General features: G+C 51.9%; 1 protein-coding gene across 1 annotated transcript in view; it reads right to left on the reverse strand.

Annotated features, from left to right (window-relative positions):
• The window catches only part of CSF1R (colony stimulating factor 1 receptor), a 29,162-nt gene extending 16,146 nt beyond the window's left edge, over positions 1-13,016 (reverse strand). Inside the window, exons 1-6 of the mRNA XM_032851527.1 lie at positions 12,798-13,016; positions 8,599-8,856; positions 7,867-8,151; positions 6,363-6,499; positions 5,568-5,727; positions 2,056-2,242 (exon numbers count right to left, since the gene is read on the reverse strand). Of these exons, the coding sequence (XP_032707418.1) occupies positions 2,056-2,242; positions 5,568-5,727; positions 6,363-6,499; positions 7,867-8,151; positions 8,599-8,856; positions 12,798-12,846 (1,076 nt within the window). The 5' untranslated portion in view covers positions 12,847-13,016. The remainder of the gene's footprint in view (positions 1-2,055; positions 2,243-5,567; positions 5,728-6,362; positions 6,500-7,866; positions 8,152-8,598; positions 8,857-12,797) is intronic.
• Between the last annotated feature and the right edge of the window lie 2,396 nt (positions 13,017-15,412).

The following is a 15,412-nucleotide window of genomic DNA, read 5'->3' on the forward strand; positions in this document are numbered from 1 at the left end:
TCAAAACACCAGCACCCAGGCTAGCTGCTGTTCCTGAAACACCAGCCCTGCCAGGAGGGACTGTGAGAGGGATGAGAGTCAGGATGTAGCCACAGGGCTACAGAAACTGGGATTCAAGTTCTTGCGCTGTCTATCTTAGCTCTTTGATCTTAGACAAGTACTTAACCTCTCTGATCCTTTGCTTCCTTTTCTATGAGGGTGACACTGATGGTAATTCATCCACAGGCTTGGCCTGAAGATTAAAGGGACATACATTCAGGGTGCTTGACACAGAGCCCAATTCATTGCAGCTACGCTGTTCAACGGTGCCCTTTGTTACAGAAGACCCAGAAGCAGATGCGGACAATATAATTTATTCTCAGCTGATTCCAGGTAATTTTTCATTTTTTTTTCTTTAGCTCTATTTTAGCATTTCCTTGATGGACATGTATTGTTTAGGTAATAAGTTTTTTTAAGTCGATTATAGCATTTAATTATAAATTATACTGGACTAATACATACGGTATTCAAAGGGCACTCTCATTCAGCCAGACCTTTGGCATACAGAACCCCTCTACACATCTACCTCTTAAGCGGAAAGAATTTAACTTTTTTGCATGACTCAAAGTCACCATATGAACACACCCATCACATGAGCTCAATTTTGCGGCTGTTGGTTGCCCAGGATTATTTGCCCTGTGCCAACTGGCCCCACGCTACCGTGTTTTGGGGGATCTCCATGGTTTCTTTCTGCACTGTCCCTGTTGCATTTGGACCCCTGAAACCTGTCCGTGGACCAACCCCCTCCCAGGGGTCTATAGACTCCAGATTCAGAACTTCTGCTTTAGACAAAGGGAAGCTAGAAATCCTGACCAGAATGGATGAGAAGGGAACTGAGAGGAGAAAAATGAGGACAAGGGAACATTTTTGTCCTGTTGAACATTTTGTTCTGTTTTGATTCTGACAACTGGCAAACTGGAGGCCAGGCATTCATGAGGTCTGGGCTTTAGGAGCTAGGAAGAGAACCCCAGAGAGTTCTGGAATTGGAAGATGGCTAAGGGATTACCTAGCAAATATCTAGCAAATCCCCAAATAATGGCCAACACGTCTCTTCTCCTGAGTCAGTTATAATGAAAATACTGGCTGAGAGACTGTGTCAAGAAGGACTCCTAGGCTGCACTCGGACCCTGTGGGAAAGGGCTCAACAGCGGATTAGAGATGTCTGTCAAAAGCGTGCAAGGGGAATGGGTTGCACGCACAGCACATGCTTGTTGTCCTTGAGCACCGTCCTCTCATTCAGACACAAGTGGATAAAGAAGCTATCGTTTTAACAAATGGTATTGGTGTTCCTCCTGTGGAGAAGGCTCTTACGTAGGAAACTACCTGTGAGGCCACTTTGGAGGGGCAAGTGACACCCTGAGGATGTAAGGAGACAGGAAATGGACTTCTTAACATGCTATGCGTGGGGGAGAAGCCAGATTCTGGAAGTGGAGAGAAGGGAGGAAAGAGGAGATAGAGTCAGATGGCACTTTATGAGAAGCATTTTGAGCCTGTGAAGAAGAATGAGAGAGAAATTCTCAGGGGTGGGTGACCACAGGCCTTTAAAGAATTTTGATGTATCTGTGTTGGTGTGATGTTGATTCTCTCTGCCCCCCAAGCCCATGGCTTATGTGGCAGACTCCCCTGAGCCATCATTATTAGGAGTGTACCTAGGAGTAGAAATCATGGAACAGTGTCTTCTACATTTGGATTGGCCACGAAAGAAGAGACTGATGGGATTCAGAGTTCTTGAGTGAGCATGAGAATGCATGTCCCAGGAAATGGTAGAATTCTTGAGGGGGGCATGGGACTTCTCAAGGATGTGGGACAGAGGGGCAAGCCAATTTTGTCCTAGTCAAACACAGATGACTGATATTGAGCTCCTAGAGTTAGGGCAAGTGAGACCCAGAAAGGGGAAGGGATTTACTCCAGGTCACCAGGAAGGTTGAGACATGATCCAGTCAGGGTCCTGCCTTCTGGCTGAAGCATTCCCCTTGTGGTTGTGGGGCTATCCTGATGGGAACTCATAGGCCATACCTGTATGTGTCCTTCATCGTGACAAAATTGAGCTTGGACTGGTGGTCAGAGAAAGGTCCCAGATAGGTCCAGTTCAAACCTTGCAGGCCTGGGTAGGCCTCCACCTGGACTTGAAGATCGACCTTCTCACCCACAGTCACCTCCTGGAGGAGGTTCTGCTCGGAGGTCAAGTTCAGGTAGGCTCTCTCTGGAAAGCAGAATACATACAGATCTGGCATTAGTGGGAAGATGTCTCTGTCCCCATTGATTCAGCCATTCAGCTGGAGCCTTCCTGATTGCCTACTGTGTGCCAGGCTTATAGTCCCCGCCCCTAACCAAGACTCGCCCTCTGATACCTCCCCTCCCACCACTGCCCCACAGAAGTCCAAATTTTTCTCTTTGCTGAGTTCTTGGGAGAACCTGGACAAATTCCTATCCTCCTTGGTACCTCTAGATCCTTATTTATATAACAAAGAGATTGAATATACTTGTGTTGTTACAACTTTTTGAAATGTTTTTCAGTGGCAAAAAAAAAAAAGTCTGCTTTTTTTGTTGTTTTTTGGACACCCTCACCCATTAGTTGGGTGCTAATAGTTGGGGCTAATAGTTGGGGCAGTGAAGCTTCCACATCCAGCTCTAAGGGGGCATGTGACCCAGGCTAGCCAATCAAAGTAGCATGTCCCCTTTGGAACAGTGAGTGGTTTGGGGTAAGTCATGAGCCCATAGGTCCTATGACACTTATTTCCATGGTTTTTGTTGGAGTGCTGGGAAAGGAGAGGCCCTAACGTCACTGGGGTTGTCAAGCCCTATGTGATAAGGAGTCCACAAGAAAAATGTAGAGTGAGAGGTAGAGGTGAGAAGCAGCAAGTTCTTGTCCACATCAACTGAACCCCTAGATCCGATTTACCTGACGCTCCTATCCACTAGTTTTTTAGCTAGAAGGCCAACAAAAATCCTCTTGTGATCAGGCTAGCTCAAGTTGATTTCTGTTCCCTATGCCTGAAAAAGTCCAGACTAGTTTCTTCTAATTAAAGCTTGCATGAATTCAAATCAAGTTGCTCTGGTTGAATCTCACAAAAAGGAGCTATGGCTAGGATCCCGCTCACTCAGCCTCTCCATGCCTCTTAGGGAAACCCCTGAAAAGCTTTCTTAAGTCCCCAAGACTTTGCAAAAAGCCCTGGACTATATGATCTCTAAGGGTTCCTCTTCTTACTCAGGTCTATGAAACCTAAAGTTCACTCTTGTACCCGGTGATACACCTTCTCTAACGCCCTTATGGCTCCCTAATTGCCTCCACCAGACAAAGTGGCATTCAAGCCTCTCTCAATCAAGTCTCCTCTTTATGCCCATGTAGCCAGCCCCCTCTTCCTACACACACACACACACACACATCTGAATCTCTTAACATCCCCTGAACACACCAATACACAATAGTCTTTCCTACCTTGGAGGTTTTGTTCAAGCCATTTCCTCCACCAGGAGCCCTGTCCTCTTCCTCTTTTCTATTTAAAGCCTTCTCATCCTTCAAGGCTTATCCCTGTCAGGGGTTTCTGCCCCCCCAGTCCAGGCCACAGGGAGCCCTCCCTGCCCTGGACTCCTGCGCCCCTTCTGGATTACACATTCATTAGGCACCACATCTAAGCTACTTCCGGCATCTGCTTCTCCCTTTGGGTAGCCATCCTCTCTGTCCAACTAGCCTGTGAGCTTTCAGGGCAAGGCTTCTGTCCTCTTCTTTCTCACCCCCTCGGTCATCTATCTGTCTACCCGTCCTCCAATCCATCCTCCCACCATCTCTTCCACCACCGCCTCAAGCCACTCTCTCCTCTAGCTTGGATAATAGCAGTAGCCTCCTACCTTGTCCTCCTACTTCTACCCTCCACGCAGCACGGGAAAGCCATATTAAATCTCATTACATACAAGTCAGATGATATCATACTCCATTATTCAGATCCTCCCATGGTGGCCCATCTTTCTCAAGGGGAGAAGACCCAAGTCCTTCCATTAGGGCCCTGTGGAAACTGCCACCTCTCCCGCTCACCCCTCTGATTTCACCTGAGCCCCACCCTGGCCATGCTGGCCGGCTTGTTCCTTGCACGCGGCCAGCACAGTGCCGCTCACCTTCTGCCCGGGGCTCCGTGCTGCCGCGCACCTGCAAGCTTACCCCTCCGCCAGCTTCACGCCATGGCTCAGATGGCAGCTGACCGGTGAGACCATCCTTGAGGATGCCCTATTTTAAACAGCAAACCCTAGAGAACTGATTTCGTCTCCAGAAGTTATGTCAGCTCATTGCTGGTCTTTCCCCAGCTGGAGCGCAAACTTCCCATGGGCAGGGGCCTCCGTGTTTGCAGCCGTGTCCTCAGCCTTCCAGAGCAGCATCTGACCAGAAGTGGGCACGAACACAAACACGGAGTGACTGCTGTACCCGGGCCATGGGAAACACTCAGGCTCAGAGCCCACCGCTGGGCAACAATTCGCTGTGCTCCTCTCCTCCTTCACCGCGCGTGGCTCCCAGCGCAGGATGGGGGCCACGGCGGAGCTCACATTGACGGCAAGCCTCGTGCAGTGCCACTGCTCTCGGGGGTGATGGTCATGCGTGCTCTCGCCGACGCCCCTCTGTCTCCCATAACATTGAACACACGAGGCGTGGCCAGACCGCAATCACTCAGCCCGTCTTGACCTTGAGAAACTCCCCCTTAGCTTGTCCAGCCTCCCATCTCTTATTCAAAGCATAGGACATTAGACTGACCTTCTCAGATGACCTCTCCTCTGCACAGTTAGTGTTTACTCTGGTCCAGAGTAGATAGATAGATGGATAGACAGATTCACTTAATTCTCACAACTATGAGATAGTGACTGCTAGGAGTGTGGGCTGCTGGCTACCATGACGTACCCCGCCACACAGTCTGATCCCATCACTCTCTCTTCAACTCTCAATGACTTCCCAACAGGATGGGCTGCAAACCAACACCCGCTTTACCGTCTGGACGCTGCCTCCATCCCTGCTTCTCTCTGGCCACATGTCACACCACTCACAGCCCTGCCATGGGCAGCTTCTATCCACGTCTCTTTTCCTTTGGGCCTTCCACATGCTGTGCTCTTGCCTGTCCTTTCCGACTCTTGTGCCTCGCTAACCTATCTCTGTTCTTTCAGGCCTAGCTTAGGCCACTTTGTTCAAGCCGGGGATGGGCGGGGCGGGGCTTGGTGTTCCCAGCAACCCGGCGCTTCTGGCATGATCTCGCAGGGTGAGCACTGTCTGCTCCTGTGTCCCCGTGATATGGTTGTTCCAGGCATGAAGGATGAATGAAGGAGAGAACAGCAGTCTAATAAGGAGCTCCTGGAGGCCAATCACAAAACAGAAGGCAGTAATGCCCTGTAGGAGCTCCAGGAGGGAAGCGAGGGATTCTGGGGAAGGATCTGGGAAGGCTCCCAGTGGTGTGGCTCCCTCCACCATCAGCTCCCTCCTTCCCAATCTCCCTACACACTCCCTCACCCCAGGATCCCTGGCAGCCCTCCCCCATCACCCTGACGCTCACCTACCACCCGGAAGACCATTGACCTGGAGTTGATGCCTCGGACATTGGTGGCCACGCAGGAGTAGTTGCCGGCATCTTGGAAGCCTACGTGATCGAGCTCAAGGGTCAGGACCTTTTGGTACTGGTTACCTTGGAAGTCGGATTGTTGAGGGATTGTGAGCTGTAGTCAGAAGGAGTGGAAATGGGATAGCAACATTGTTTAGGAATTAGAGAACTCTGAGTTCGAATTGTCAGCCTTTAAAGATTACTATCTGCCTTTCCTTGGGCAAGGGACTGAATTCTGAGCCTCAGTCTTCATCTGTAAAATGGGATGGACACCAGCCCATGCTCCTAGGGTTGTAGTGAAGAATAACGAGTTATTACATGTAAATAGGGGTAGACACCGTGGGCCAGGGAGGAGCTCTTAGAAGCTGCCCGATGCCATTTGGGGATATTCCCTCTGCTTCCCCCTCTCTTCGTCTTTCTGAAACGGCCTTTATATTCCTGGGCTTCAAGGTGGCCAAGGAACCCCTTGCTAAGTCAGAGGTGAACCGACCTCTGGTTCTTGTCTACAGGCTGGGGCAATGTTCATGGGTCAAGGGGGAAGAGTACCACCTCCCCCCCCAACAATAATCAGTGGCATGAGCCCAAGTCCTGGTTTTGAATTAGTTTTTGACTGGCAGTAAGATCTTAGGGCCTGGGCTATGCCGTCAGTCCAGAGAACCAGCTGGTAGCGGGGTTGGGGTGCCATCCTGCAGTGCCTGGTGTGCAGGGAAGATGGGCACCCTTCCCCCTGCTGTCTCCCCACGGACTGACCTTGGTGTCTCCATGTTGGAGGAAGACGTCAAAGTTAACATCAACGTTGCTGGCTGCGCATACGATCTTGGCAGTCTCTCCCTGAATCCGTACCAGCTCTGCAGGTTCCATTGTCAAGGTTGGGGGCCCTGGGATGACTGAGGTCAGGGGAAGCGACCCATGAACACCCAGGCTGGAGCTGTCATCACTCTGCTCCCTGCCACAGGCCAGAAACTGTCTGAGGCCCCCCCACGTCCCCTTGAAAATCCTGGGAGGCAGCCCAGAGGCCTCTACAGCTCGTCTTGTCTTTGAAACAGACTCTGAGAAGTCCAGTCCCCTTTGTCACCACACCTCTCCCCAGTCTCACCCCGTGTTCTGCTCTGGGCACCTGCAACATCCCCCTAGAAGGCCCCCACTTCCCCTCGGACTCCCGCACGATGCAGACTCCTCAAAGCAGTCCGAGAGGCCTCTTAGAAACGTGGATTGGATCACATGCATCTCCTGGGCCAGTATCCAGCGGCTTCCCATCACTCTTGGGATGCAAGCCCGGGCCCATGACCGACCCCCCAAGCACCTGCCGCCTCGTGCTCGTGCCCCGCTCTGCAACCTTACTGGCCTTCCCACCAGAAACTGCACACTCGCCCCCCCCACCCCCTTCTGGAGTGCTCTTCCTTCCACACCGGGAGCCGGCAGCCGCCTTCACCCTCCAGATCTCCTGCTCTGAGAAGCCTTCTGTGACCGGTCAGCTGGGTGAGCCTCCCCCAGTCCACACACATCCAGCTTTCTCCAGCGCAACTTCTTGTGGATCAGTCAGCCTGTTATTTGCTCTCTCTATCTGTCTCTCCCTGGAAGATGATGCTATCCCCAGCAGCTTGTACAGTGCCTGATGCAGAGCACGCATTGAATTCAAGTTCATGGTTATTACTTATGTTGAAAGATGATCTAATCCAGTTTCTCAAGGCCCAGAGACACTAAGGGACTCATCCAAGGTCACCAAGGGCCCAGGGCTTGACAGATGGAGTGAGGGGGAAAGAGACCTAATGGCCCCCTCTTCCCACATGGTGGGGTCCCATGACTTCCCAAACAGGTTTCATGGCCCAGGCACTGTTGCCTGCCACATGGCTGTGACCCGGGCCCTTGTTGCAGGAACCTGATTCCTGTATTAAGCCAGGTGTCAAGCCTGGGGTTCTGCATACTCATGCCAGGCCTTTCAGAAATGAGAATCCTGTGTACCAACCCAGCCGGGGCAAGGGGGAGACTTCAAACCATTATCACCTCCACCATGAAAGCTGTTGCGTGCACCCACCCAGACTATCCCAGGCTGTCTCCTTCTGTCCAGCACACCTTGCTTGTCTTGCCCCCGCAGGAGCCCTGTGGATGACCATGGTGCAGTTGGAAGGAAGAAGTGAAAGAAGAGGGATGGTCCATTGTTCCCCATCAGGCCCAGGTCCTCCCTTGGCGCCCATGTCTGCGGGCTCTCTGGCCCTGCCCTCTGCCCTGGCCTGTCCCTCCCAGCCCCACGCACCTTTCTGCACTTTCAGCCAGATGCTCATCGATGTCACCATGCTGCCGCCTACCCGGGCACTGCATTGGTAGCCGTGGGTCTCCATGAACTGGGCCTTATGGATGGTAAAGCCATACCAGGGCGAGAAGGAGTAATTGGTTTGGCGCAGGACGGGCCGGCCACGCACCCGCATCAGTGAGACGCTGGCCTCCAGCGCAGGGTCGGTGAGCAGGCAGGGCAGCAACGCGTCCTGACCTTCCATCACCGTCACCTCCTCGGCCAGCACCTTCCAAGGTCGGACAGGGTCTGGGATAGAGGGATACAGGGTTACAACTGCCCTTCTTCCACCAGGCTAAGTGGTGCCTGGACCCTGGGGACGGGGAGGCTCGGAGAGGCTGATAGTTTGCCTGAGGTCACACCATGTACCAGAGCAGCCCCGCGGATGCTTCTGAGTGGGGGATGCTGGAGCCAGACTCAGCCCCCCTACTCGGTGCTGGGTTACTTTGGGCAAATGACTCGACCTGTCTGAGTCTTTGGAAAATGGGCATAATCGCGGCACCTATGCCACATGGTTGCTATGAGAACTACATTGAATTGGAAGCACTGCCACCAGTCATGGTCAAGGGCAGGCCCTAGCTTGGGGTGGAGCTGCTTTACTGTGGTTGCTAATGTTAGGGCCCAGCTCTCTTGCCCATTCTTGGTGGTTCCTGTTGAGCCAGGCATCTTGGGAGTGAGTGGGTCCAGAGTCCTCACCTTTGACGTAGAGGTGAATGGTGGCACTGTCCCCGAGTGGGCCTCCAGGCTCCGTGCAGCGATAGGTCCCAGTGTTTAGGAAGGTGGCATTATTCGTGGTCAGGGTGCTGCTGGGGGCCTCAGTGTCCAGGTTCCAGTAGGGGAAGATGGGGCCGTCCCATTCCACGCTGCCATTGCCCACACAACGCAGGGTCACCGTCGTGCCTGGCTCCACAACCAGCTCAGGGCCACTGGGTTCTATCATGGGGACTCCTTGTACTGGTGGCAGGGGGAGGGGCGAGGTGGTGAATAGGGGACAGAAGTAAGCCCTGAGGAGACACACGCTGGTCTGATCATCCTAGTCTTTGAGGTCCTCCTGGCAGGACATGTGTGGTGCTGGGGTTTAGCTGTGACTGGGGGTCACCTTGAGCAAGTCCTGGCCCTCTCTGTCATTTGCTCAGCCCCCCATTTCTAATCTGCTCATGGAGGGCCCAATGTCCAGCAGCCCCCTCCTCCGAGAAACGGGCGCTGGGAGCTTTCTGGGCACCCAGGCAGCTGCTGTTCTGCGGGTCCTCTCCAGCCTCCTGCCTCAGCCTTCCCAGCTGTGACTACAACGTCCTCCCCACAGGTGGACCCTTCCGGCCCCATGTACAAAGTGGGCCGTGTCCCTAGCGCCACACCCAGGACCTGGCTCAAACAGGGGGCTCGAACAAGCAATGGAAAAAAATAAGGGAATGGAATGTTCGTGGCAAAGTCCATATGATCCATATTGGGAAAAAGAGAAGGGTCGTGGGATGTCGGCCCAGCAGAGTTAGAAGGGTACCGGGGGTCTTGTGTCGTGCCCACTCCCACCACTGGACATCTGCCCTGCTGCAGAGTGGGGCGGTTCAGAGGCTCTGTGCCACGGTTGCCCCGCCTGCAAAGTGGGGGCAATAATTGTGCACATTTTTCAAGATACCAGGAGGATTGAGCACATGAGAGGCCTTTGGAACCTCATCTGTCACCAAGGAAATACTCTGTAAGGGCGGCTCGGCAGCCAAGCCCAGCAGGCAGCACTGCTGTGTTTACTAGGAAGCCAATCTCTTTTAAGGAAAATTTTCTTGAAGGAAAAAAGAGAACTTGAAACCCCTATCAGGCCCTCCGGGAAGAAGGCCCGTTGCCTCTGCCGTGTCAGCATTTCTCCAGGCCTAAAATAGGGGCAAAGGAGGGAAGTGAGAGCTGATTCAAGGCCTTGGAGGGGCAGCCAGGCGCCCCCCGAGCCCGTGTGGGAGGAAGCACATTGCTGGTGTCCAGCCCGGCCCCTAGTTTCCGCTCAGCCCACAGCCCTTCTCACTTCTGTTTCCTGGCCCTCCTGGCTACCGACCCCTCTCCCACGGAGAGACCCCCCGGAAGAGGGAGGGCCACCTGCAACCCATTGGAACATTCTGGGCTACAGGGCCTGGCTCTGCCACTGACCAGCTGGGTGTCCCCACTGAATCTGACCCCTCCACTCCGGGGACAGGGTCCTGGATACTGCTGCCCCCAGGGCTTCAGCTGAATTCACGGTTCTCCACTGTCCTGCACAAAAGTGGCCGAAGTGGGTTTTTTCCTCCCCATCCCCACCACAGACTCCAGACCTGGAAAGATTTCTCTGTCGAGTTCTTCCAGGATGGCCTCATTGGTGTTTTGCTGTTACACCATCTAGAGGGATTGGCCTCACTGCCTGAACTTCCAGTCAGCATGAAGAATCCAGCGCACTGGTGAACACTGCCAAGGCCAACGCCTGGGGGTTGCGTCCGCTCTGGGCCACGTGACCCCCAGGGAGAGGGGCAAGCGTCATTTCTGTCAGGCTGTGGGCGAATCCCAGCTGAGCTGCCGCAACGTGGGTTCCCGGCTGGGGCTTGACCGTAGGGATGAGCTCGGGCTATGGGGTCACATCCACACGGCCTGACATTTGGTTCTCACGCTGGGTGCGTTGCTTACCCTCTCTGGCCCTCAGGCTACTCTTCCTTCTAATGGGAACAGTCCCTTTCCACCTGGGAGGTACTGGGAGGATTCAGGGAGGCCATAGCGGCCCCAGGTCCAGTCTACCACTCTTGCCCTGGGCTACTGCTTTTTGCGACATTTCTAACCTCCCTTTTGGTTCTGATACTCTAGTATCTAAAGTTTTAAACTTTTTTGTTTTTATTTTATTAGTTTTTATTAGTTTTTATTTTTTGTTTTATTTTTAAAGTAGGCTCCATGCCCAGTGTGGACCCCAACGTAGAGTTTGAACTCACGACCCTGAGATCCAGACCTGAGCAGAGATCCAGAGTTGGACGCTTAGCTGCCTGAGCCAAAAGTTATTAACTTTTCAAGGTCACAGTCTCATCCGAGGTGTCAGATTCTGTGATTCTCACTGGGTTCCGCTTCCGCACCCACCTGGTCTCAGTGGTACCTTCTCCTTCCCCTACCCTGGCCTGTTCCTCTAGCCCCTGTCTCGGCCTCCTGGAAATGTGGTCAGAGAAATGTGTCCTGTTTTGTCCTGTCCTGTTGTCCCAGATCAGGCTGACACCCTCCACTTCTGCCCCTAACTTCCCCCTGCTGGTTTGGCTGGCGGGAAGAGAAAGACTGCTCAGGCCCATCCTCCTTGCGGGTGGAGGCTGGGGCTTGGCGGACACTGACCAAGATCGCCTTCTGTGCCTGTCTCTCGTCTCAGCTCCCAGAACTGAGAAGTGGCCCAAACTCCACTCCTCTCTCTCAACGCTGCCCCCATACTGCACACCAAGGCCTGGGACATAGCCCCTCCTCAGCCTAGAATCTTAGCGGGCCTCTCCCCAACTCTAGGGTGTTTGGAACCTGGCCCTTGACTCCCTCATGGCCACCCCTATACCCCTACTCTCTCACCACTGGTCTGTGGGGCTGAAACCTGAGGCTTCTAGCCTGCTGCCTCCTATCTTCTTTCTTCTGGGTCTAGATGCCGGACAACCTTTCCACCCCCGCAACAGTGCCGCACAAGCAGGTAGGACAAGCAGATAGGACAAGGCAGTGAAATAAAACCCATGGGACTTTCTGGAGAGAGGGAAACAGTTTCTGTCTTCATTGGGGTGGTGGGTACCCAAGCACAAGCATTTGTCAAACCTCATCAGACTGTACACTTAAGAATCTGAGCATTCTACTATATGTAAATTGCATCTCAATAAGAGAACAGACGCTCAAGCCCAGAAGATTGATGGGGCCACAAAAAGACCTTCAGCGGGCCGTCTCTTCACTGGGGTCCAGATACACCTTCTCCCGAGGGTCCTGCAGCCCCAGAACTATGGGGAGGCCAAGCTGAGGCTGCTTTCCCATCTCACCCCACCCCACCCCCATTCTGGCCTAAGATCCCCCCAAATAAGCATGTGATAAAATAAACTGAAGCTACCAGCCAAGCAGCAGCCCCTCCCCTCCAGCGAGGCGCCCTCCTGGGATGGAGTCCACCAGGGCTGCTGCCACCAGAGCTGGAGGTGGGACCCGGTCTGCCACAGCTCTCTGTGCCGAGGCCCAGCAGCCTGTGTCTGGGAGCACTCTGGCCAGGGAGTCCTGCACTGCCCTCCCCCCAGGCCCTCCTCTAGTCCTCCTCTACTCTCCTCCCAAATTCACCTCACCCGAGCCCTGGGCCAGAGAGGCTAACCCCTTATCTCCCTTCCAGCCCCTTACCCATGCCTCCCAAGGAATGACTGCTGCCCCCTCAGGCCTTTCTGAGTCTGGTCCTGCCTGCTCTCTAAGGCTCACAGGCTGGGAGCTAGCAGAGCCGTCAGGAGCTCTCTCTGGCCTCCCGATCTCCTAGAAGCTTGTTAGAAATGCAGAATCTCACATTGTACCTGGGACCTACTGAGTCAGAATGCACATTGTAACAAGATCCCCGGGGAATCTGTGTGCAGAGTAGAGTCTGAACAGCATTCTTTAGTCCAGCTCACCACGGCCCCCAACACCTGCCATTGAATAGATGGGGACACTGACGTCCTGGGGCATCAGGGGCTTGTTCAGGACACCTGGGGAGTCCGCCTCTGAGCTGGGACAGATCCACAGCCCTGGTGGAGCTGGTTCCACCCCACACACACCCTCTTTTCCCTCCACTGCCTTTCCAAAGCAGACACACGCAAACCTGAGGTCCAGAGTGGCAACACCTGGGGACGGGCAAGGTTTTACGGGATCCTTGCACAGCGGTCTTCCCTGTCACGCATCCCCCCAACGCGCAGAGTCCCCAGTTTTGCTCTTACCATGCCAAGTTGTGGCCCCCAGCAGGACCAGCAGAGCCCCTGGGCCCATGGCCTCAGTGGGAAGGTGGCAGGCTGATGCGGGGCTGAGGGGTGGGCAAGGCACAGGGAGGGTCTCAGCTTCTAGTTCCACAGGGACCAGGACCGCTGGGCACACATTCCTCTCTGCTGTACTAGCTGTTTCTCTTGTTTTCCTCTTCCTCCTCCTCCTTGGGCCGATCCTCTTCTTCCCCTTTTAGCTAGGCAAGGCAACCACAGAGTTTGGAAATCTTGGGTCTTCAGAAGAAAACAAAGCCATGACCCCCAGAGGGAGGGGTTGGAGACTGGGACAGGGCCAGCCTGAGCCTGGGGTAGCTGGCTAAGTTTAGGGCCCTCTCAAGCCACCTCCAAAGGATCCTGGGAGAACAGACATGCCCAAAGTCAAGCAGTCAGTAGCACAAATGGGGGAGTCTCCAGGGTGACCAGGCAGCTCTGGCTTAGCCAAAAGCAAAGTTTGGTTGTTCTGGGAAAGCCTGGTGATAGAAGCAAGAAGCTTCCATTTCCAGGACTCTCCGCAGCTACGCCCTTTACATTCACTGTTTCCTCCAGTTCCATAGAACCTTTATGTAATGGGCACTACTGCCATTCCCATTTTGCAAATGGAAAAGCTGAGGCTCAGAGAGCTCAAACACCTTAAACTTACCCATAGTTACAGGGCTACCGAGTGGCAGAAGTGGGATTTGGATCTAGACAGCCTGGTTGTAGAACTTTTTTTTTTATATCACTTATTTATTTATTTATTTTAAAGATTTCATTTATTTATTTGACAGACAGAGATCACAAGTAGGCAGACAGGCAGGCGGAGAGAGAGAGGAGGAAGCAGGCTCCCCACCAAGCAGAGAGCCCAATGCGGGGTTTGATCCCAGGACCCCAGGATCATGACCTGAGCCGAAGGCAGAGGCTTTAACCCACTGAGCCACCCAGGTGCCCCTTAAGTTATTTTTTGTTTGTTTTTATGAAGAGTCTAATTCTGCTGCTGTATTTCTTCAGAAAAATAACATTCTTCTGCTCCTTCCTTTCCTTCAGTCAATTGTTTTTTACCCCCTTTTAACGGATTCCCTTAGTTTTCCTCCTTATTTCTAAGGTTGTAAAGCTGTAAAGTTATTTCTTGGTTGTAAAGTTATTTCCTGAAACTAAAAAAATTCCCATATAACATCGATCCAGGAAAATGACTAGTCTTTCCATGTCCAGGTGTATGTGATATATATATATTTTAAAGATTTTATTCATTTATTTGACAGAGAGAGAGATCACAAGTAGGCAGAGAGAGAGGAAGAAGCAGGCTCCCTGCTGAGCAGAGAGCCCGATGTGGGGCTCAATCCCAGGACCCTGGGATCATGACTTGAGCCAAAGGCAGAGGCTTTAACCCACTGAGCCACCCAGGCACCCCTATATGATATATTTTATATATACATTTTTTTCCAGAAAAGTGTTTTGAACCTCAAGTAACCATGAATACCAACCAAAGCTGACTCAAGAAGAAATAGAAAATCTGAATAGACTTATAACTAGTAAAGAGATTAAATCAATAAACAAAAACCCTCCAACAAAGAAAAACCCACGACCAGATGGTTTCACTGGTAAATTCTACAAACTTCTTAAAGAATTTACCCCCCCAAAAAATTTACCCCCATTCTTCTCAAACTCATTCAAAAAATAGAAGATGAGGGAATACTTTTCAACTCATTCTATGAAGACAGCATTACCTTGATACTGAAGGCAGATGAAAACATCCCAAGAAAATAAAACTACAGACCAATGTCCCTGATGAGCATAAATGTAAACTTACTCAGCAAAATACTAGCAAGCCAAATCCAACAGCACATTACAGTGATTGTACACCAGGACCAAGTGAGATTTATCCCAGAAATGCAAAGATGGTTCAACACATGAAAATCAGTCTAAAACACTACATTGCCAGAGTGGGGAAAAAAAACACAAACAAACCCATGTGATCATCCCGATTGATGAAGGGAAAACATTTGACAAAATTTGACAAACACCAATAAACTAGGAATATAAGGCAACATCTTTAACATGATTAAAACCGTAAATGAGGGACACCTAGGTGGCTCATTTGGTTAACCATCTGCCTTTGGCTCTGTCATGATCACAGAGTCCTGGGATTAAACCCCGAATCGGGCTCCCTGCACAGTGGAGAGCCTGCTTCTCCCTCTCCCTCTGCCTGCCGCTCCCTCTGCTTGTGTTCTCTCTCTCTCCGACAAATGAATAAATAAAATCTTAAAAAAAAAAAAGTAGGTGAAAAACTCACAGTTAATTCAATGGTGAAATATTGAAAGCTTCTCCCCTTAAATCAGGAACAAGGCAAGGATTCCACTTTCACTGCCTCTGTTCAACACTATACTGGAAGTTCTGGGCAGAGCAATCACAAAGAAAAAATCCAAAGTCAAAAGGAAGAAGTAAAACTATTTCTCTTCACGTAGGAGATAATCCTATGTATAGAGAAATCCTAAAGAATCTATGCAGGGGGGGAACCCATTAGAGCTAATAAATTCATCGAAGTTGTAGGGTACAAGATCAATACACAAAACTCAATTTTATTTCTATTCAGTAACCAT

Source organism: Lontra canadensis, unplaced genomic scaffold (assembly GCF_010015895.1).
Source record: "Lontra canadensis isolate GAN:19392208 unplaced genomic scaffold, GSC_riverotter_1.0 scaffold5, whole genome shotgun sequence".
Lineage (NCBI taxonomy): Eukaryota > Metazoa > Chordata > Mammalia > Carnivora > Mustelidae > Lontra > Lontra canadensis.